This window comes from Colius striatus, chromosome 7 (assembly GCF_028858725.1).
Source record: "Colius striatus isolate bColStr4 chromosome 7, bColStr4.1.hap1, whole genome shotgun sequence".
Lineage (NCBI taxonomy): Eukaryota > Metazoa > Chordata > Aves > Coliiformes > Coliidae > Colius > Colius striatus.
In genome coordinates this window covers 41920077-41941092 of record NC_084765.1, presented here as the reverse complement: position 1 = coordinate 41941092, position 21016 = coordinate 41920077, and the positions used below count along the sequence as shown (strand labels likewise).

Here is a 21016-nt window from a genome sequence, read left to right as displayed (position 1 = left end):
AGTCTTTTTTTGAAATGTGCCTTTGTTTTTGAAAGTACATTCCCGAAAGTACATTCCCACAGCTTAGTAAAGGGCTTGAGCTGAATGTTATTGACTCCTTTGTTCCTCAGACTTGTGCATGACTGATACTTTGATGCCTGTATTTATATTTTTTCCCCAATACTAGACTGTCCTTTGCTTTTGACATAGTTCTAGGCTCAGCAAGGTTGTGGAGTACTGCGATGCTTACAACATCCTTACCTGGAAGTAGAAGCTGTATGTTACCTAGTGAGTATCTCAGGAGGCAAAGGCTGAAGACACTCATTACTAAAATGGTAGGTTGAAGCCCAGAAAATGCTTTGTCATGAGATCTTAAATAATCTCCCTCAGCCTCTGTGCCTTTGGCCAGTACATGTAAGAAGGGACAGGCAGAGTAAATTCATGAACATGCCAAGAGTAATTCAGATGACATTAATGAGCTGCAAAAGGCTTGTATATATGCAAATTCCTTTTCAGAGTGGGATTTGGATGAGTGCAGTTAATGAGGAGGGGCAGTAGTTTGGACAGGAAAGATGAAAAGGATGGGTGACTGAAGCATCCTCCTCCCTCTGCCCAGCGAGTAGGGTGGGAGTTCAGGGGGAGACAGCTCACCACAGCGTAGGAGAAGCAAGGGAGTGTTTGTGTCTGCAGTCAGCACTGCAGAAACACTGCACCTTTTCTGGTTTGACTTGGTCAGGATTTCCATGGAAGTTTTAACTTTGCTATCAAAGTTTTCATAGGCAGCTCCTTCAGTTCTGATTGTTCTCTTGTCTGAAGCCAAGTTAAGTGCAGTATCATTTTTGGAGTTTACTTGCAATAGTTGCCTTGTATTTTAAGTCATAGGTGTGTCTGAAACTTGGCTAATAAAACCTTCATTCCATCAAGCAGTTTGTTTCCATGCAGAGCAGGGGGGATTGCGGGAACAGATTAATTGAATTCAGCCTTACTTTGATTATAAGAGAAATACAGTGCTTGAAGGATGAGGTGGCAGGGAGGGGGGCAGCGTGTCGGATTGACAGTGCTGGGAGATGAAATATCCCTCTTCCCAAAGAGCAAGTGTCCTTAGTATCTCCTCTTAACACGTTCCAGTGTGACTGAGAAAGAAATGCTTCTATAGGCCTCATCTGTGCTATATGTGGGCCAGGAAAATATTGCATGGAGAAGGTATTCTTAGCTTTCTAACACTGTTGAATGTTTTCTCCCGGGATTAATCACTGCGAGCTGATGGGTTCTTAAGCGCTGCATTGCTTGTCTGTCAGCCTACAGATAACACGATGCAGCCTATACACGTGCAAACACAATTTGTGGTGTGGACAGCGCTGCAAGGTTGGAAGGACAGAGAGCCCAAATTCTGAGGGACCCAGTGGGATTGGGGAGTTACCTTTGTCAGGAGTCTGGGTCTTGCCTAAGATGCATCTTCTCAGTCTGTCTCTGGCTGCATGTTGTCATGTGAGACTGTTTTCTTTATCCTCTTTTGAATGCTGAAGAAAAGCAGGAAGGTCTGCTTCCTCCTCTATTATTCCATCATCTTTCTGCATTTTTACATGGTGGGAAGAAACCAGCCGTTGTGGGCGATATGAAAAACTGAGCTTCCTGCTTTCCCTTTCTTTGTCCCGTGGCTCTTTGAGACGTCTTCCCCGGGATACTCATTCAGGCTTTGGCACGGCTACTGCCCGGCTCTCTCTTTCCCAAGCTGTGCTGGTGCTTGGAATGAAATCTGTGTGATGCTTGACGGTCTTACTGATGCTGCAGTGTCACGAGCAGCAGCCAAAGAAGTCATCCGGGTCTTGTTAACTTGGCTGACCTAGGATCCTCAGTCTGTCTCAGAGGGAGTTAGGTCGAGTCCTGACACAGTAAGAGTTTTGAAATGGGAGGTGAACTTCTGACTGCCAGTATTTTCTCCGGGGTTTGGATAAGTGACATAAGTGTGTTTTCCATCCAATTTACTGATTTCTTCCCTCCCCCCAGAATAATAAATGTATTTTGGCACTTCAGTATTCTTCTGTCTCAATATGTGATGTAAATATTAATTCTATGTCATTGTTGCATGCAATAAATCCAATTTTTAATGCATCTGTACAGTTAGGAATAAATCAGGCTTTAGTGTACATTTAACTGCTCTATAAATAGCCAGACCTATAATTTGTGTTCCCTATTGTGCTGTGACAGACAATAGCACTTGAGAGTTTGAAAAACTGACTTTTCTTGATTTACTGGGTGGCCACATGTGGTTCATGCGTAGTTTCCTTGCTAGCAGTTTGCTATTATGTGGTTACTCTCTATTCTAGATACCTTGTTGAGGGAGAAGATGAGCTAGGATAGTGATTTTACTAGGTAACTGATTTGCTTATGTAGCCCTGTGTGTTCCTAGGATGGTCACGGGTAGTCACTGTCCACTGACAAACCATTCCCACATTGATGCCCCCTTCTGCTGTCGACCTCTGCCCATGTTTCTGAGGTTTATGGCATGTAATTTGAAATTCTTTGCCTTTTTGGGATGTCTGTGGGACCTGGTGCATTGTACATCTCATTTGTAGTTCTTGATTCCCTTCTTTGACTTCTGCAATTCTGAAAGGTGCTCTTCTCCACAGAATCTGAGGTGGTGAGGGATCTTCCAAGGTTGTCTAGCCTTCTGGTTCGCTGCCATTCTGCCTCTTTGGCTGTAGCTGCATGAAGAGCTGTCTGTAGTAATGTCCAAGTTCCTCTCCTCAACCAAAATGACAAAAACACGTGAGAAATTTAGGTTGACCTCCAATTTTTACTACTTTGTGTTTAGTAAGTTTGAATTTCCTTGATGCTTAAATATTTTCTTGATGCTTAAACAGGAAAATATTCAATTGCTAAGGACTGTCAGTCATGTTTTGGCCTCCAACAAATATCTAGGACAATCTTTTCCTAGAAGGGACTAGAGCTAAGCAAGCAGAGCAAAAGAACTTGGATCATCTCCTCTGCTTTGTAATAATGACTTTGTTTCAGACATAAGAGGAAAGGCAAGAGAACTGATGTCCCCTCCTGAAAGAGGAGGAAGACTTGATCAGACAAAATGCTTTTCTTAACTGCACTAAAGGAATGATTTTGAGGAGCTTCACTAGAACACATTGAAATCAATCCTTCATCGTGGAGGCCAAGCAGAGATAATCTGTGCTATGAGAACGCTAATGCATGAAACTCAGTGCTTCTGTCTGTTTCATGCTGTGTTCAGCAGTCTGTGCAGAACTGGGGAGCAGTTACTTAATTTGTGTGGTGCATCTTAGCTGATGCTTTGAGGAACTGTAACATCAAAGGATGTTACAAAGGATGAAAGAAACTGGAACACAAGAAGATCCATTTCAACATAAGGAAAAACTCCTTTACTGCTGAGGTGAGGGAGCCCTGGCCCAGGCTGCCCAGGGAGAGTGTGGAGGCTCCTTCTCTGGAGGTCTTCCAAACCCACCTGGACACGTTCCTGTGTGACCTGATCTGGGTGGGACCTGCTTATGCAGGGGAGTTGGACTGGATGAGCTCTAAAGGTCCCTTCCAACCCCCAGCATTCTGTGATTCTGTGTTCTTCAAGCCTTTAATTCATCTTGATGACTTATTACTATATGACTGCTTAAAAAGAAGACTGTACTTTGGCTTCCTTATGTAACTTCTATGTGTGAATTTGAAGACCTTATGAAATAAATTATGTGCAGAATGACTAACTTTTTATTTTCTTTAAAAAAAATGACCATACAAATGCCAGTATGATTGTTTGATGGAATATTTGTTTTCAGCTTATTGACACAGTGGGAGCTTTTGGCTCCATTGCATATTTCTGCAATAACAATTAAGACTAATTGTTAGTAGTAATAAATTATTATTCTCTGTGGACCAGTATTAGAAGAGAATAGGGTATTTGGGCAGTGTATTTCATAGGTATTTGTTGTCAGCAGATTTAGTTCATTTGTGTTCCATTTCTTCCTTTGGAAAGGGAAATCTTGAATGACAAATTATTGAGTATTTCAAATTCCTGATGTTTTATCTCATCTCTTAATTTTCCTGTTCTTCTCCCTTCCTTCCGCCGTTCCTTCCTCCCTAGTTTTTGTTCTAGATATTAACTGTTGTTGCAGTCTGTTGTATATTCTTGTGCTTACAGATAAAAGCCCTACCACACATTCTTGTGCATCTTGTGAGATGGTGTGTGAACAAATAGATGTTGGTACGTGGTGCCCTGTTTTCCCTGAGCTGTTGCTGTCCTGTGTGGATGGATCCTACTTGTGTGGTGGAGCTCAGCATCTCAGAATCACTCTTTTTAGATGTAATTCACAAAACCTGGAATTGCATTCCTCAGAGCAGAGCTTTCAGAGAAGGGTTGCTTCAAAGCCTGAAAGAAAACACTGATTTTATCATGAGCCAGTCTTGTCTTCAAAAATCTTCTTTAAAAGTGAGAATTATGAAGTGATAACTCCTCCAGATTTGTAGTTTTCCTTCTCTGGGAGCATTAAGCAATTGGTTACTATTAAGGAGAATACAATTCAATTATAGACTGGATTCAGCCAGTTGTTCAGTACTTTGTAAGTAAAAATTTAGTATGATTGTTAATGAAAACGTTTTGAGATACCAGAAAAACAGTGATGACATAGTTCATCTCCTGTGCTGCATCCTAGAAAATGGGACAAATGAGGAGGAAAAGGATCTATAGTTCATCTAGAAGCATTTTGGGTGTATTTGGCTGTATAATCTGACATCCTGAAGGGTTCTCTCATTAGAAGCTACTTAAACAGCAAAAATGTTTGTTTAGAGTGGACAATTAACTCTTCAGCACTTAGTGATCACTTAGGACATGTGGAGAGAAGATCACTTGGCAGTTCTGCAAAGTGCATAAATAAAAAGGTTTTTGTGGAAAACATGCATCTATTATGGTAATAATTTGTTTGAATCGAGTGAGGCTTAAGTTGACCAACATGTAAAGAAATAATATCTGTAGATTTAAATAGCTGTTGCAAGCAAACTTCAAACACTGAATATAAGAATGTAGGTCTTGAAATTGCTGTATGTCTTGCTGTTAAGAGGTTCTCTGAGCTGCTCGTGGAAGCTGGCTCTTTATCCACATTGCAATGTGAGTACATTCATTAAATTCCAGGTACATTCTTCCTCAGCTTTCCTTCAAAATTGACTTCCAAAAGCTACATGTGCTTCATGCAGGTATTTGAGATATGTAGAAAGTAACTAGAACTTCGTTCTTTAATGTGCTGCTGAAAAAGAATGGCTAAAAGGATTTTTGTTTAGGAGACTCCCTATCTGTAAATCCCAGCTCAAATTGCTCATGTAACCATTGCTTTTGTTTTAATGGCATGTTTTAAAATGTATGTTTTATTCGTTAAAGTCATTGAGGGAGGGGAAATAGATGTGTGTTTGTAACCTCTGGCATGGCTCCCAGAGGCTGAGACTTCTTGGCCCTATATTTTTCCTTATTTTTTTTATAGTAAGAGACATTTTTTCAGACTATTACTGAATGCTCTAGAAGTTGTCATATTTTGATTATACCAATGTAGGACTTTTGTGTTATTTCTCAGAGAGATTTTTATAGGACATACTGTGTTTAGGAAGCTCCTTGGACAGCTGTGTGTGTGGCTGGCTTGGCCTCCACTGAAGCTTATTGCACAGGAATTAGCTATGCTGTCAGCCAATTGAAAGGCTTAGTTAAGAGTAAGAACATTCTTAATGAAAAGTAAATTTGTCTGGCAATGACCCTCTCCCAAATAGCTGAGAATAATTGTCTTTGTTGTTAGCCTTAGGTGTAAGCTGTTTGTCTTTAGAGGGGCATGTTATTTAGTATCCAGAGATGGTCTAAATGAGTGTTTCTGCAATTGCTTGTCATGAAAATCATGCTAGTGTGTAGCTCTGTAAAAATAATTCCCATCTGCAGGGATAAATACACTAGGGACAATTAAGCTTGAGTGTGGCTGAAAAAAGCTGGAGTCTCCAAGACCTGAAAGGAAGATTACTACTGTGTCAGCAACCTTATTTAATACCAAAAGTAATAATGTAGTTCACCTGGTGAATAAAATCTCTGGAGAATGGTAAAACTTTTGTTATGGATTAAGATAAAATGTGACTCACTTTAAATCAAATAATTTAGACATGACTAAAGTCTTGGCAGACTTTCCCTAACAAATCTAGCTTTTGCAGTTTGAGCAGGTTACTGCACCAGCTGCGCACCCCACTTCTCTTTTGGAGTCACGTTGATGTGCAGCCAGGGAGGCAGAGCAGGACACAACGTGGTTTGTAAGCCATCAGATTAAAAAAAAACAGACAATCCCATGGATTTAAGTGTTCAAGCACTGAAGTGGCATTTTAGGCACATAGGCATGCAGCTTCTTCTGCTGAACCTGTCTTCCAGAGGAAAGAACCTCTGCAGAAAGGGTGGAGAGGAGGTCTAGGAGGGCAGTTACCTGCAGTAATTTGTCAGGTTGTATGTGTCAGGGCTTTCAGAAGATATTTCACATATGTGGTAGTACTGCAAAATACCACAGCCATCTGCAAAAAACATAAGATGACTTTTAACACATGGAGATGCTATTAAAAATTCCAAACTCTGCCTGCCTGTTGTTACTAGCAGCCTGTTCGGTGGGGCTGGAGCTGTCTTACTGTTTTGTTTTGCAGTATCCCTTCACTCTTCAGTGGATTTTGTTACTTTTGTCATCTCTAAAGCGACAGACGTTTCTAAGAACTTGGTAGCATGAGTTGTGCAGGATCAGATGGAGGCCTCTGAGCTGTGGGCTGGAAGGAGGACTTAGTTGTGCTGATGTATGAAAGAGCATTGCTCTGACCTTACTAAGACTGAATAAATCGGAGGATAATGAAGTTTTACCAGCATGACTGATACAAGCAAGCAGCGTTTGCCAGAAGCAGATAAGAATGATGTTCCTTGAACTAACTGACCTGTGGAATGAAGAGTTAAGTGGTTATGGCATAATTGGTAAATTGTTACGTGAACTGAATACAGGAGGACATGAGTTGGAAATTCCAGATCCTCCTGTGCAGAAACCCTTTAGACTGAACTGCTACAGTTTTTGGGTGATTTCTCTGTCAGGGATTCTTGGTGTTGGCAGGAGCTTGAATCTGAGCTTCATCGCTCAGGTAGGTTGGTTCAAGGGTCATCCATGTCTATATTACCAGACATGCAACCATTTCATATGCAAGGAAACACGTTGTTTTTGAGCACACCGAAGTGAGTAACACCTGATGACTTAAGCTTTGGAATGTATTTTCTCTGCTAGCACGAGAAGACACACGTTACCTGGTGAAAATCATGAGTAGTGTTTGACCTTAAGGAAGCCCATATCTATGGGGAGACCAAGAGTAGATGAGTCCAGGTTATTTTTGACGTTTAGATTATATGGAAATACAATTTTATTGATGCATATTTAATGAATTAAAATCTGGTTTTATTGGATTACAATCCATTTTTATTGCCAGCCAGCCGAATGCATGGATTTGGTCATGCAATTGCATCGTGTTCTTTGTGAGCACTGATAGACTATGTACACAGGGTTTCTTTGATTAAGAAATATTCTGTCTTCTTGTGTGTGTAACAAGATGCAAGTAATATTTCTACCTGCCATTGGTTTGTACCTGTTCTTTTAGTGCTGCCCTGCTTGCCAAGGCATTTTACATGCCACACTAGAAGACAGATTAGTTTTTCATTATGAAAGTCAGTAGCTTCCTTAAAGGTTGTAGTATGTTGCATATTTATGACTGTTGGTCCGTGCTTTTGCCTCCTCTCCATTTTGAATTACGGTGACTTCAACCTTTGAGTGTTTTGGTTGCATTAGACAAACGCAGGAAGTTACAGCCTGTCACCAAGGCGCTTTGAGCTTCCATGAATTGCTTGTTTCACTCCCTCCTGCAGCTTTGCGGTAGACTGATTTCAATTTTTATAGTTTAGCCTTGATAGCTTCCTTGTGTGAGTCCTGCAGATAGAATTTAGGACTAGGGAATGTGCCTTCATAAAAGATGGGAATATATTTACCTTCATGATCTCCCATTTTCACAAATCTTAAATGTCTTAAGAACCCAAGAGTTTAGTCTGTATGAGCAGAGAGCTCGTGTAGCTCAGGTATGGCTTTCTTCTCCAGAAGATTTATATCAGGGGTTAAAGAGGCAGTTCATAGCATGCAAGAACTCTCCTGTATTTTTACAGCTGGATGTTGGAGGCATACTGAGATTAATTCAAAACCATTTCCATACTAATCTAATGCTTCCTAGCACTTCTATTACCAAGAAAAAATAAAAGGAACATTTTTTAATCTGTCTTTGGGAAGTGCATTGTGGAACTCCTTGAGTTGTAGTTTCCTTGCTTCAGAAGGGGGAAATTTCCATTTCCATTTGTTGTTGAAAACAGCGTTGGGGCTTTGTCAGTGTGAGTGTGTCCTCGCTGCTCCTGCAGACTGTGCCAGGGCCGGTCCCTCTGGATGCTGAGGCCGAAGCTGCTGGGCAGAGCGTCAGTGGGAGGCTTTGGGGAAACACTCCAAAGAATACTACAGGGCTGTAGTCAGAAGGCTTTTCTGTCTTATGACTTGTTGCAGTGCAGTGCTTGCTGTCTTCAGAGACTGATAATAAACTATTGCAAATCACTGTGTTTCTAGTAACAGAAGAAATTTAGTGTCCTGTCTTAAATTGCTGATTATAAATGGGTGGCCTCCCATTCAGTATCAGGGTTTTGTTTTCATTTCTTTTACTACTTCTTCCATTTCTGACTAGTGTTGAGCTGAATTTTTTTTTTTTTGGCTTCTCTTTTCTTTTTTCTCCTGTAACTTTCCTGTTAATAGTTAGAGAATTGTGGAGGACCTGTTACGTAGCTTTAGGCACAAAATGCGGTGTGGTACCTAGCCAAATGCTTCTTCTTGTGCTGGCAAATCTTCTGAATGTGTTTTGGAGCCTTTTCACAGCTTCTAGTTATCATAAACATGCGGAAATAACTTGTTAAATTCTCCTGATAGTTACCAGCGCTGATAACTGGCGAGGTAGAAATACCCTTTCTAGAGAGCATTCATCACATTGTTGGGGCTCTGGATGTTGCTGCTGATGGGTGAATGCTGCTTTGAAAGCAGTGCCTTGTGGTGCTGGTATTTGGGAGAACTTTTCCATACTGTCCATCATGCTTTCCTGTGGATGCTGCTGAATTGGTTTTTAACAGTTACTGCCTGCAGCCTGGTTTTTACCCCTCAGATAAGTCCCTCCCTTCAATAAAATGGGGAAAAAAAGGTGAAGGTCACTGTCTGTGGTGTTGGATCTCAGCAGATAAATTGTATCTGATCCTTTCTAGAGCAGTGGGACTCACAACTCATCTTCTTGCATTTCAAACTAGTATTTTAGTCCCTGTGTCTTTCCAGCCTAGAAGGAGGACGTTCTTCTCCCTCTCTGCTCTACCCTGGTGAGGTCCTGTGTCCAGTTCTGGGCTCCTCAGCTTGAGAGGGGACAGGGAAGTGCTGGAGAGAGGCCAGCACAGGGCCACCAAGATGATCACGGGACTGGAACATCTTTCATATGAGGAAAGGCTGCGGGAACTGGGGCTGTTTAGTCTGGAGGAGACTGAGGGGGAAGCTCATTAACATTTACTAATATCTAAAGGGTGGGTGTCAGGAGGTTGGGACATCCCTCTTTTCTATAGTAGCCAGCAACAGGACAAGGGGTGATGGGATGAAGCTGGGACACAAAAAGCTCCACTTAAATATAAGAAACAACTATTTCAGTGTGAGGATGAGGGAGCCCTGGCCCAGGCTGCCCAGGGAGGGTGTGGAGGCTCCTTCCATGGAGGTCTTCAAGAACCACCTGGACATGTTCCTGTGTAACCTGATCTAGGTGGACCTGCCTCTGTAGGGGAGTTGGACTGGATGAGCTCTAAAGGTCCCTTCCAATCCCCACCATGCTGTGACTCTGTGATTCTAGAAAAGATGTTCTCTGCCTTAATCTGTATGTCTTTTTAGGTACACTTCTCTGAGTCATGAGCAATGGGAGAAAGTCCAGTTCTTGAAAGCAACTTTCTTCAGTCTGATCTTCTAACTTCTGCTAACAATTGGACTTCTCCAGCCAGGAGGCTGCTTGGCCTGGGCATCTTTCCTTGATGGGTCAAAGGAATGGGCTTGTGTGGAAAAACATTCTTTAAAGATTTCTCTCTGCTATTTTCTTTGCAGAGAGAAATCAAAATAAATGTGTCTCAACATTTGCCTGCTCTGATGGAAGTTAAGGTTCCTGATAAAGTATGTACTCTGAATGCCTAAACAGTGTTCACAAAGCAAAATAGTCCTGTTTTGTGCCATAGACACAGTTCTCCAACCAGATGTGCTTGTTTGTTTGGGGAGCTTGGTGAGTCAGGAGCTACAAAATGTACATTGATGTTGCAGCCTGATGCTTTTTATTGAATAGTCCTTTTGTGGATGTCTTGGAGAAAACCCTTGTTTCTTTTTACCTCCTAAGTGTCTACATGCAATTTTTGGTTTGGGGAGCAATTTTCCTCTTAGCTTTTAAAAAAAGTGTACCAACTCTTTGGAAAGAGAGCACTTTAGGTAGAGAAACATCCTTTCCTGTTGATGGTCACAGGAGAGAAGCAGGCAGATGATGTAAGGTGCTACCCAGGGATTGCTTTTGCATCCTTAAGCCATTTTCTTCCAAACCTTACCGGTTATCTGAAGTAGATGTGGAGCAGGAAATAATCCTTGTTTCCAGATGAGTCGCTGGAGAGTATTTCCTCAACATGCAGGAATAGGGGGAAGCACCTGCTGGTGTGGCTGCAGTGTGAGCTGCATTACATGATTGGGTTCACACAACCTGGTAGGAAAAAAAAGTGGCACAGATCTGGAAACAAGCAACGAGGAGGTGGGAAAATAACCTGGCCTGTTTCCTTCCGTGGATCTCTGGCCTGACACATACAATTAGATGACCTGAGACAGCAAAATGGCCCGATGACTTTGGGAAAGATGGACTGCGGTTGCTGGCTTGGGTGAGGGGACGTGGGCTGAAGGGGGAGTGTACAGAATGAGCCAGGCAATCCCCATGACTAATGCAGGTTTGTGGAGAAACACATGTTTGTGTTGTCAAGCAGGAAATATCAGATAGGTGTTTATAGATCAGACTTAGCTCCTCAGCACTGGCAAGGTCTTCACTGCGAGTCAAAATAGAAATGCTCTTTGTTAAACTGAGATAAGTTGGGTTTCTGTAAAGCTTGTTCTCACTCTCTTGCATGTTGAACAGTTTTTCTACAGTCCTTGTTTTTCAGATTTCTATATTTTCTAGATAGGGCAGGTACTAAAATGCCTGACATCATCAGAACACCTAGTGTGCTTGATGCTGGGATTTGTTGTATCTGAAACAGGCTTGCAGCCAGCTTGCTGTGTTTCTCGCGTGGAAAGTAGGCAAAGGGGCAAGCAGATCAAACTTTTTGTAGCTAAATAGCATAGATTTCTTGTGTGCTAGTGTGATGTTTGTAGGACCATGTATTTACCTGTATGTGAACACATAACTAACCACCTAGTTATATGTAATTGGAGTTTGCAGGCTATCCTTCACTCTGTCCTTGGTAGCTGGATATATCCTTTTATTTCTGTTTGGCTGGGGGGGTTTATTGTTGTTTTGTTACTTTCCATTGTGTGAGGAAAGAAGAAGGTAAACATTTTACCAATTCTGATAAACAGCCAGAGGTGGGGTCTGTTATTTGTGTTGTGGGTATTTGCTGGTGTTGGGAGACAGACTCTCTGGGGTGGTTTTTGTAGCTTGGTGCAGGTATACTGCTGTCAGTGATCTTTTTTGCTCCTCTACTTCAGGCAATAGGAAAAAAACCTCAAGATTTCCTCTTTCTGCCTTTGCCCTTCAGCTTTGCTGGTGTAACTAAGCCAGCAAGGGGTTTGAATTGTGACGAGGTGAGATGTGACAGGGAAGAAAAAACTGTAAATTGCAGCTTTTAGATGTATTTACTTTGTACATTTTGGCAGCACTTGGTTTGTTTCCCTGCTATCATTCTCCTGCCTGTTCTAAGATTAGGGTCCCAGTGTGACGTGGGCCAAGGGCTCACAGCCTGGATCGTGCTTACACAGGCAGTGGCTCTTCTGCTGGTAGAGCCGGGCTGTGTCCTCAAATAAAGCACAACTGTGGTGGAGGAGGGGAGAGGAATTTCCACGTTCAGAGACTTTTGGCAGCACGGCTGGCTGTCAGGCTGTGCTTCCCCATGCCAGTGACTGACAAAATCCACTGGCAAAACCTTACGGAACCCTGTTTGTGTAGCGTTGCATTGAAGGCATTGTCTCTTTTTACTCACATTTGTTTAAGAAAGATTCTAATAAACCCACAAGCCTTTATTGCTGGGTTTTTTTCATGACTACATTTTTACTCTATATATCTGTTAGTGCCCTCAGTGTTGCACATGAAAAGGTTCTTGTCCTCCTTTGTAAGGAATGTGCTGGGGTGGGGAAGATCTGGGGGATTTTGTTTTGCTTAGTGAGTCTGGCTGCAGGATGGACCCTGGTTTCTGTATACTTGTTTCTAACTTGCCTGTACCTTCAAAAACTGGAAAACATCCAGCACGGAGCAGGACTTTCTCTGCTAGCTCAATTACTTCTTAATCCTCTGTGTTTTTTTGCAAGCCAGGCCTAGGAGTTCATTGCAAAACAAGAACAAGGCGAAGCTCTGAGCAGTTCTGGCTGTTGAGGAAGTGACTTTCAGTGGTGATGGTAGCAGGCATTAAACCCCTCAGCTGTAACTACTCATTCTGCTGAGGAAATGTTTGTAAAACATTATAAATAGTGTTTTGCCATGTTTCGAATCTATTTGTTTCCCTTTTCTTTCAGCTGTCAACACTTCAGATTGTAACTGAAATGCCTTATTCTTAGAAGACATCTCTGTTTTTTACAAAGCACCTCATCTGTTCTCATTAGTAGCTCTATGACAGCCCCATAGTTAAAAAGTGTGAAGTAGGTTCTTGGGGTATTCAGAGCAAAACATGCCAGCAAACTCCACGTGTTTGTGGTAGTCTCCAGCAAGGTTTATCTCAGGTTTGCAGTGAGGTTTTTCAGTCCTGTTGGTGAGGTTGAACTAAACAGAAACTTTGTGGCGAATGTAGTTAAATCTATCTGGGTGCACACCTCATTAAATACATGAATCATCTAATTAAGAACTTCTAACTAACATGACTGATTTCAGAACAGGGAAATACCTCTTGTGAACACCTGTGCATTGCAGGGCTCTTGGCAGGTGATGGAGGTTTGAGGAATCGAAAGGAGTTTCAGGTTGATTTTGCAAAAGCCTAGGGATAGTGTACTTTCTAATATTAGCACTCTAGGCTTAAGAATTCGTGTGCAAATAACCTGAGTTAATGAATGTGTCTGAATTCTTTGCACAGTTTGAAGTACTGGAGAGGATGGGAGCATTGGTGCCCTAATTCAGAGATCATTTCCAAATGCAAGTGCTAGTTTGGTTATTCAGCATCCAGTGGCTGGGAAACTGCAGGATCTTGGTGTGCCAAAGGAGCTGATGTATACTTGAAGTATTATTTTGAATGTGATTGTTTGGGATTGACTCCAAAATCTTCAGAGTATTTAATGGTTTCCTGTGGAGGACTCAGCCAGTCATGGCAGTGGGTTCTAGGCATTTGCTCCCTCGCAATTCTTGGGAATCAAAAATTCTTCAGGAATATAATTTCAGATGATGTCACAGGCCTTGTGACGGTGAACAAGCCACTGCCAAGGGCAGAAAGAAGTTTTTAGATAGGAACTAGGCTTGTAAGTTGACTTTCTGGCTCCTACTTGAGCTGTGGGGAAGTGCTTAGTGTGCACAATCGATCGCTGGTTTCAGTGCTTTGCATGCTGTTTTTCTCAGTTCCTGAGGAAGTGAAACAGTTTACAAGTCTTACTAGTTTAATTCATTAGAGCATAGTGGGAGCCAGTAAAAGACTGTGTAAGTGAAGATACTAATTAATAGAAGGCAAAGCACATCTTACCCATCCAAACCAGAACATGCATCTCTGATGTGAGAAGGAAGGAAATGGAACATCTTCCTTGTGATGAAAGGTTGAGGGAGCTGGGGCTCTTGAGCTTGGAGGAGACTGAGTGGTGACTTCATTTGTGTTTACAAATACATAAAGGATGAGTGTTAGGAGGCTGGAGCCAGGCTGTGCTCAGGGATGGCCAATGACAGGAAAAGGGGCAATGGGTACAAGCTGCAACAGAAGAGGTTCCAAAGAAGCACAAGCCAAAACTTGTTCACTGTTGAGGTGAGGGAGCACTGGCAGGGGCTGCCCAGATGGGCTGTGGAGGCTCCTTCTGTGGGGACATTCCAACCCAGCTGGATGAGTCCCTGTGTGCCCTACTCTAGGTGGTGCTGCTCTGGCAGGGGGGTTGCACTGGATGATATTTCGAGGTCCCTTCCAACCTTTGAGATTCTGTAATAGAAAGAAGTTTCCTTTAAATGAGTAATGATCATATGGGATTGAACACAACTCAGGTTATAATTTCTCTCTCTCTTTTAACATGGTCATATCTCTCCTTTCCTTTTAACCTATGTGGATTGGCAAAAAGAAAGGGAAGAACTTGAAAGTGAAGTAGAGTTCCAGAGTGAAAGACTGACACAGCTTTTAAGTGCAAGTACCAGAGACTTGGCTATTGTCAGTGTGTGACTTTATTCATCTAACTGCATGTGGGGGAAAACCAATTAAAGATAGAGCAATGATTGGAAAATAGTTACATTTATAAGCATTGTTTTGTAGTGGCAACTTGTCCTTCTCTTAGCTTGTTTCTCCCCCTAGTATCGCTGTCCTGAGTTGTGTATGGAAGTGGAAATCCCGTTAAAAGTGGTACTGGTTGATGTTATGTTTCAGATCATCAGTGTGGGAAGTGTAGTGCTGGTGTGCCTTTAAAAGTTGTACACTTCAAGTGATGAAGCCACCTTCTAGTGTCAGTGTTAAAGGTGATGTAACTGGAAGACTAATCTTTTTGTTTTGTTTCTTTTAAGCAAATGGTTATGAGCCTTCGAGTTTCTGAGCTGCAAGTACTTCTGGGCTACGCGGGGAGGAACAAGCACGGCCGGAAACACGAACTTCTCACGAAAGCACTGCATTTGTTAAAGGCTGGCTGCAGTCCTGCTGTACAAATGAAAATCAAAGAACTCTACAGGCGAAGGTTTCCTCAGAAAATCATGACACCCGCAGACTTATCTATCCCCAGCGTACACTCGAGCTCCATGCCAGCATTGTCTCCGTCTACCATTCCACAGCTCGGTTACGATGGCCACCCTGCCACATCACCATTGCTTCCCGTTTCTCTTCTGGGACCTAAACATGAACTGGAACTCCCCCATCTCACATCTGCGCTCCACCCTGTCCATCCTGACATAAAACTTCAGAAATTACCTTTTTATGACTTGTTGGATGAGCTGATAAAACCTACCAGCCTAGGTAAGGCTGCTAACGTTGCAGTGATATTTGAAGTCATTGTTTTTAAATAGCAGTGGGTGAATTCAGCTGCTAATGCAGTAACTGGTTAAATATTGCATCACATCAGTGTTTAGAGAATTGCTATTTTTGGTAACTTTTGGAACAGATTGTTCTACATGGAGAGATGTCTTACGTAACACTCATTAGTTACTTTAGCTGAGCCACTAAATATGGTTCAAAGACCCGTTATATTTAAGGGATGAGTTTGAGAAGAAACAAACTAAACCTTAGAAAAAGGCAAAAGAAACTCCCATCTGCTTTCAGTAGTTCTTATAAATCGTAGACTTTAATTCCTTAAAGGAAAAAAATGAAGAAAAATCCCCCCAAATCTGTCAGGCCCACAAAATCATCTCATCTGTGCTGGGAAACAGTGCCAGACTAGATACTTGCTGTGATCCATGACAGCCTGACCGTCTGAGTTCAGGAAGACTTGATTTTCTTTTGCAGTTGTGGTTGCTTTTCTTTAAAACTCTCTCTTGTGTTAAGATATGAAGCACTTGTGTAGCTACTGAGAGCGATCTGGTGCTTACAGAGCATTATATAACAATGTTTGCTGGCTCTGATTCTACACAGCACTTCACAGCGTGGTTAACTTTGAATACTGTTAAATATTGCTTAAATACAGTAATCCTGTTGATTTCTGGAGGGACTGCGTGTGTCTTGGAACCTTTTTCCGTCTTGAAACCCTGGGAAGGATTCACTTTGAGAATCGCTGGAAGAGAGATTTGTGAGAACAAACATGGGGAGATGGTGTGTGAGTGAAAAAAATGTCCTTTGTGAAAGAGATCCCTTGCAAAGAAAAATGAACAGAAACTTTGTGTGAACAGCTCCAGGGGCATAGGAAGCCCCTGTGGTGATTTGAGTGGTGATGGTGGTCTGCAGATTGCTCAAGTGTATTCCACAGTTGCTTGCATACTTTTTGCTTTAACTGTTGTAACAGAGACAGTGATGGGGAAAAAACATGAGCTTTTGATAATCTCATCTTCTGGTTCAGGTATTCTTTTAAGAGGTGTACTATATCTATTTAATCTGAAACCTAATTGATTAATAAGCATTCAAGGCAATGCTGGTGGTACAAGATAATTAGGTACTCAGTATGTGTCTCCATCACTTCTATGTTAGAAATACTTAAAAATAATGCTATAATTTCAATAAGACATTCCAATGCAGGAATTACGGTGTGCATTTATTCTTAGATGTGGTGAGACCACTTTGCTGTCAGTTCCTTGTCTGACAAACGGGCTCAAATGAAGAGATCATAATTCATGCTCTGTCACGTCTCATTGCTTGAGGAGTTTATATACAATAGGGTATTTCCCCCCCCTCTTTGTGGACTCCGAGTGTCGTGGTAGAAAATAGAAGTTGGATGAAATTCCAAGCAGATGCCTTTTTAAGGCATCTCTGTCTTTTCAGTTAACTTAAGGGTATGTTTGGGCTTGGTTCCTTGCTGCATTTGCATCCTGTGATATCTTTCTGTTCGTCTGAAGCAATAAAGTGAAAAAAGCTTTTTTTCCTGTGCTTTTGGGGGAAGAGAGCTTCAGAGTCTGTGCATATGAGAAATGGCTGGTTGTTTCTTTGTGTAGTGGAAAGTAATGTTGGTACAGATTGTAAAATTGCTAACTGTAGATGTCCTGAGGGGATTTTAAGAGTAATAAATACCGATATATTAATGAAACGACTGATTGGATTAATAACCAGTGATATGGAGCTTTATATGTTTTCAAAACAATTTGGAGTGATTGTGCATACAGCTTAGGAGTTCTACATGCAAGCATGCAGCAGGCTTGTATTCATTTCCTCCATTTCTACACCTACTGATACTCCTAACTAAAACCGGTCTTAAATGAGTTGTTGTGTATTTGCCTCAAATGGTTTGGGCATCCTTCTCACTGCTGCAAACAATGTGGGTTTCCTCAAATGTCAATTTTGTAGGTTCCCTGGCTTTGTTTTCAAATGGCAGATGCATCTTACAAACACTCAGAACCTCTCCTTGGCATTTGGCCAGTGTTTCAGCATCTCCTGCTTGCATCTTCCCATCGGATTCCTCATGCAGTTGGAATAAGAAACATCTGAATTTACTCTTTCTCTTCACCACAAGAGCAAACTGATAACTTGATGTGAGGTTTTGAATAAATATCCCCCTGCTTAAAGTGGAACCTACTGGAATAGAAAAAAAGTGTGTGAGAAAGTACCATCTCCACTGATTTGAGAATCTTTAGGTTCTTCTGAAATGATAGCCATTATGTGGGCCTTGGACAAAACACATCTTCAGATGTGATTCTCCCTGGTCTTTCCCAAGTCAAGGTGAAATTGCTTGGAAGATTTGCTATAGTAGTCTTCTGTCCCATCAAGATGTGATTATTAATTGGAAAAACAACAATTTGACAAAGCCTCGGGGAAGGGAGTTGCACAGCAGGGCACTTGAACATGCATTCTGTACCCAAATGTTTTACGTAGGTGGGGAGTACACAAGCTAATGTGAATAACAGATAAGGACATTAAATCTGCTAACTATTATTTTTATGTGAAGAACAAAAGGAGGAAATGGATGTTACCTTCTTACACTTGCTTCCTTAAAATGTCGCTCTGAACTGGGATGAAAATGAACATACTGGCTGCTGGCTGGGCTGGGTTCGTGGCAAGGAGGAAATACAGTGCTCTATCCATCCATACCCTTCTCACCAGCAGCTATTGAGGGTCTTCATGGCAAGCTAAGGTTAGAAGGCTGTTGGCTAAGTACTTTTTTACTTTATCTCTCTGGCTTCCAGCAACCTGTGCAGCTTGTAACAGTGAGTAGGTGCTTGCAGAAGAGCAGACTTGCCTAGCTAGTTGAACTCGTAAACTCAGCCTGTGCTACCTCAACCTGCTCTCGTTTGAAGAACTGAAAATAGCAGCTAAGCCCCACTGACGGTGTGACTCTGCTCCTGCTGTTACTCTGCTCAGATTGCAGAGTCTCTCGCTTCCTTCTGAGCGATTCAAGTCCATGACTGCTGCGAGCCCTTTCAGAGCACTGTGTCTGATACTGACAATTCTGGTCATGCTGGCAGTGCTGCTGGGCAATGACAGCATTTTCTTCACTCCCCAGAAGACTTATCAGAGGGCTCGTTTATCTGCAACGAAAACATATCTGCCCATGTTCAGTGGAGCTGTCGAATGTGATCCAGATTTTATTAGTCATCCTCATTGTAAAATTGAGAAAACATCTATATTGGATGTTTTTTCTACAAGGAATGCTCTGTAGTCTGACAACATGTGTTGGTGGATGAGTGTGTTCCACTGAGCTCTTGCAGCTCTAGCTGCCTCGTGGTTAACCACCATTTGATGTGACTGTATGGCTGAGGTTTTTTTTTGAAGGAAAAGCTGTCCATTTTGGCCTTGCTGGAATAGATGCAAGTTGCCTTATTGTTGTGACTTCTCTGTTGTTTTTTGAATAGGAATTTCTTTAAACTGGAGAGTTTTGGTTCTTAGTTTCTCCAGTAAAGCTGCAGCTTTCACTGAATTTCCCCCTATTTTCAGCCTCCGGTGCAGAGACACTGCCAATTGGTTTGTTTTCAAGCACAGGGCCAATTTTCTAAAGGTAACTTCTAACACACAGATAAGATCTCTTTTGTGTTGTGAAATGTGTTTACTGTGAGATGAATAATGACTACCAAAATTCTGCTGGGTGATTATAGAAGGGACATTAGATAGTTAAACAACATCTTAAAAATACTTCTTGTTACAGCATATGTCATTCCTAATTGCTTTAGCTGTGTAGCTGTTCCAAAAACCACTTTAACTAGGTTATGGGGCTTACCTGTAAGGGGAAATTAACCTTTTCTTATCAATGTAAAGGATTAAAGAGGCTGTGGGCTATGCTGCTCTCTTCAAAGCCAGCCAAATGGCATACAGTTGATCATCCTGCAAGTTGTTTGCTGTGGTTCAGGTTTCAGTGAATTGGAATACAACACTGAAACTTCATATCTGAGCCATGGAAATTGGGATTTTCACCTACAGGTCTCAGCCTCCTGGAAGGAGGAGGCATGTATCAGGCTTTTTAGGGAGCCAGAGTATCCCTTACAGAAAGCATGCTGCCAGGCTGCAGATACCGGCTCTATGGAGTTGAAAGGAGCTTCCAATGGCTCTGCTGAAGCTTGGCTTGATTTGGTTAGGTCTTAGTTTAATTTCTTCATCTGTAATCTCTAATGACAGGATTTCTCCAGTTGCCAGAATTTCAGCCCTGGTGCTTGCTCTGAGGAGTTCTGTGCTTACTAACCAGTGTTTGGACTTCTGACTCGCACTTACCTTGACATTTCCTTTCAGACTGTGATTGATCACGGTTACTTGGACATGCGGTGTTTTTGAAGTCATATCTTGCAACTGTTCTGACTGAAATCTTCAAGGGTGACTGTAGCTCAAGGTACAGCTGTTAAACAATTAAGCAATTCAGGGCACTTGGATTTTTCAGTTGGAAAGTAGAAAAGTTTTGTTTGGCAAGTATTTCTCGCTCTCATATTATCAGCAAGCTGATCTGTTGCTCTGTGCAATCGGTATCATGGTTTATATGAAAGTCACGCTTGTCCCCTCTTCTGTGTTTGTTATGTTTTTAAATGTACTTTGTGGGAGGAAGTTCAACAAAACACTATATTTTCAACTCGGGCTTGAGCTTTCTGACTTCCGTCTCTACAGCTTTTAATTGTGCAAGAATAAGCCGAAATATTGGCTCTGTCTTGTTCATGTGCTGCAGTTGGACTAGAATTACAGTGCACTTAGGTTTCTTCTTTTGACTTCAGCTTGTATTTGCATGTGGTGTGCCTTACATTCATGGACAGAGACTCTTTCCGTAGTCTAGAATCTGTTTAAGTATGAGGGAGCTTTAACCAACTGGGTAACTCTGGTGCTACAAGAAAAGGAGTATCATTTATTAGTGCTCCCTTCAGCCGATTGCTCAATGTCCTCATGCTTGGAACTGAGATCACCCAAATTCCGAGGCCTCACAGGATATGGCTGTTTGCAGACATCGCTGCTCTGACGTGAATGATCTAGGAAGGCACTTTGCTTCCCACGACCAAACGATCCTTTTGATAACTGATAATTTGATAAGGAGTTGGGTTCGATGATTCTCGTGGGTCCCTTCCAACTCAGGATATTCTATGATCCTAATTAAAGCTTTTAGTAGAAGGAATTATGGCAAACCACGTGATTGACTGAAAGCATGTGAGTAATCCGTTAATAACCAGTGAACCAATCTCAGCTTGGAGTGGTGTCCCTCTGAAGTGTTTGGAGAGCTGGAGGCCTGGCAGTGGTGCCCACGTAGCCCGAGAGAGGAAGCTGTGCTGTTGCAATATGCATTTTTTAACGTTTCCTCTTGCAGTCAAGATGTTGAGATCACTTAGAAGTTGTTGGAGGTGCTACTGTGGCTTCAAAGACTTTGGTAACTTGGGAGTCCTTTAGAGATGCTTTTATCTCCCTTTATGATGGCTTTGAGGAAAAGATGATACAGGTTGTGCTAACGCTGGTAGAGAGCTTACTAGGCACTCTCTTATCTAATCATGAACTTTAAAACATTTTTAC

General features: G+C 42.0%; 1 protein-coding gene across 3 annotated transcripts in view; it reads left to right on the top strand.

The window, feature by feature from the left end:
- Positions 1-21016, top strand: part of PIAS1 (protein inhibitor of activated STAT 1) — a 59530-nt gene that overhangs the window by 11121 nt on the left and 27393 nt on the right. For 2 of the 3 annotated variants that reach the window (XM_062000174.1, XM_062000172.1), the window contains exon 2: positions 14983-15424. In XM_062000174.1, coding sequence (XP_061856158.1) covers positions 14983-15424 — 442 coding nt within the window. Of the gene's footprint in view, positions 1-10177; positions 10245-14982; positions 15425-21016 lie in introns of those variants that run through there. The other variant, XM_062000173.1, reaches the window with a different exon arrangement.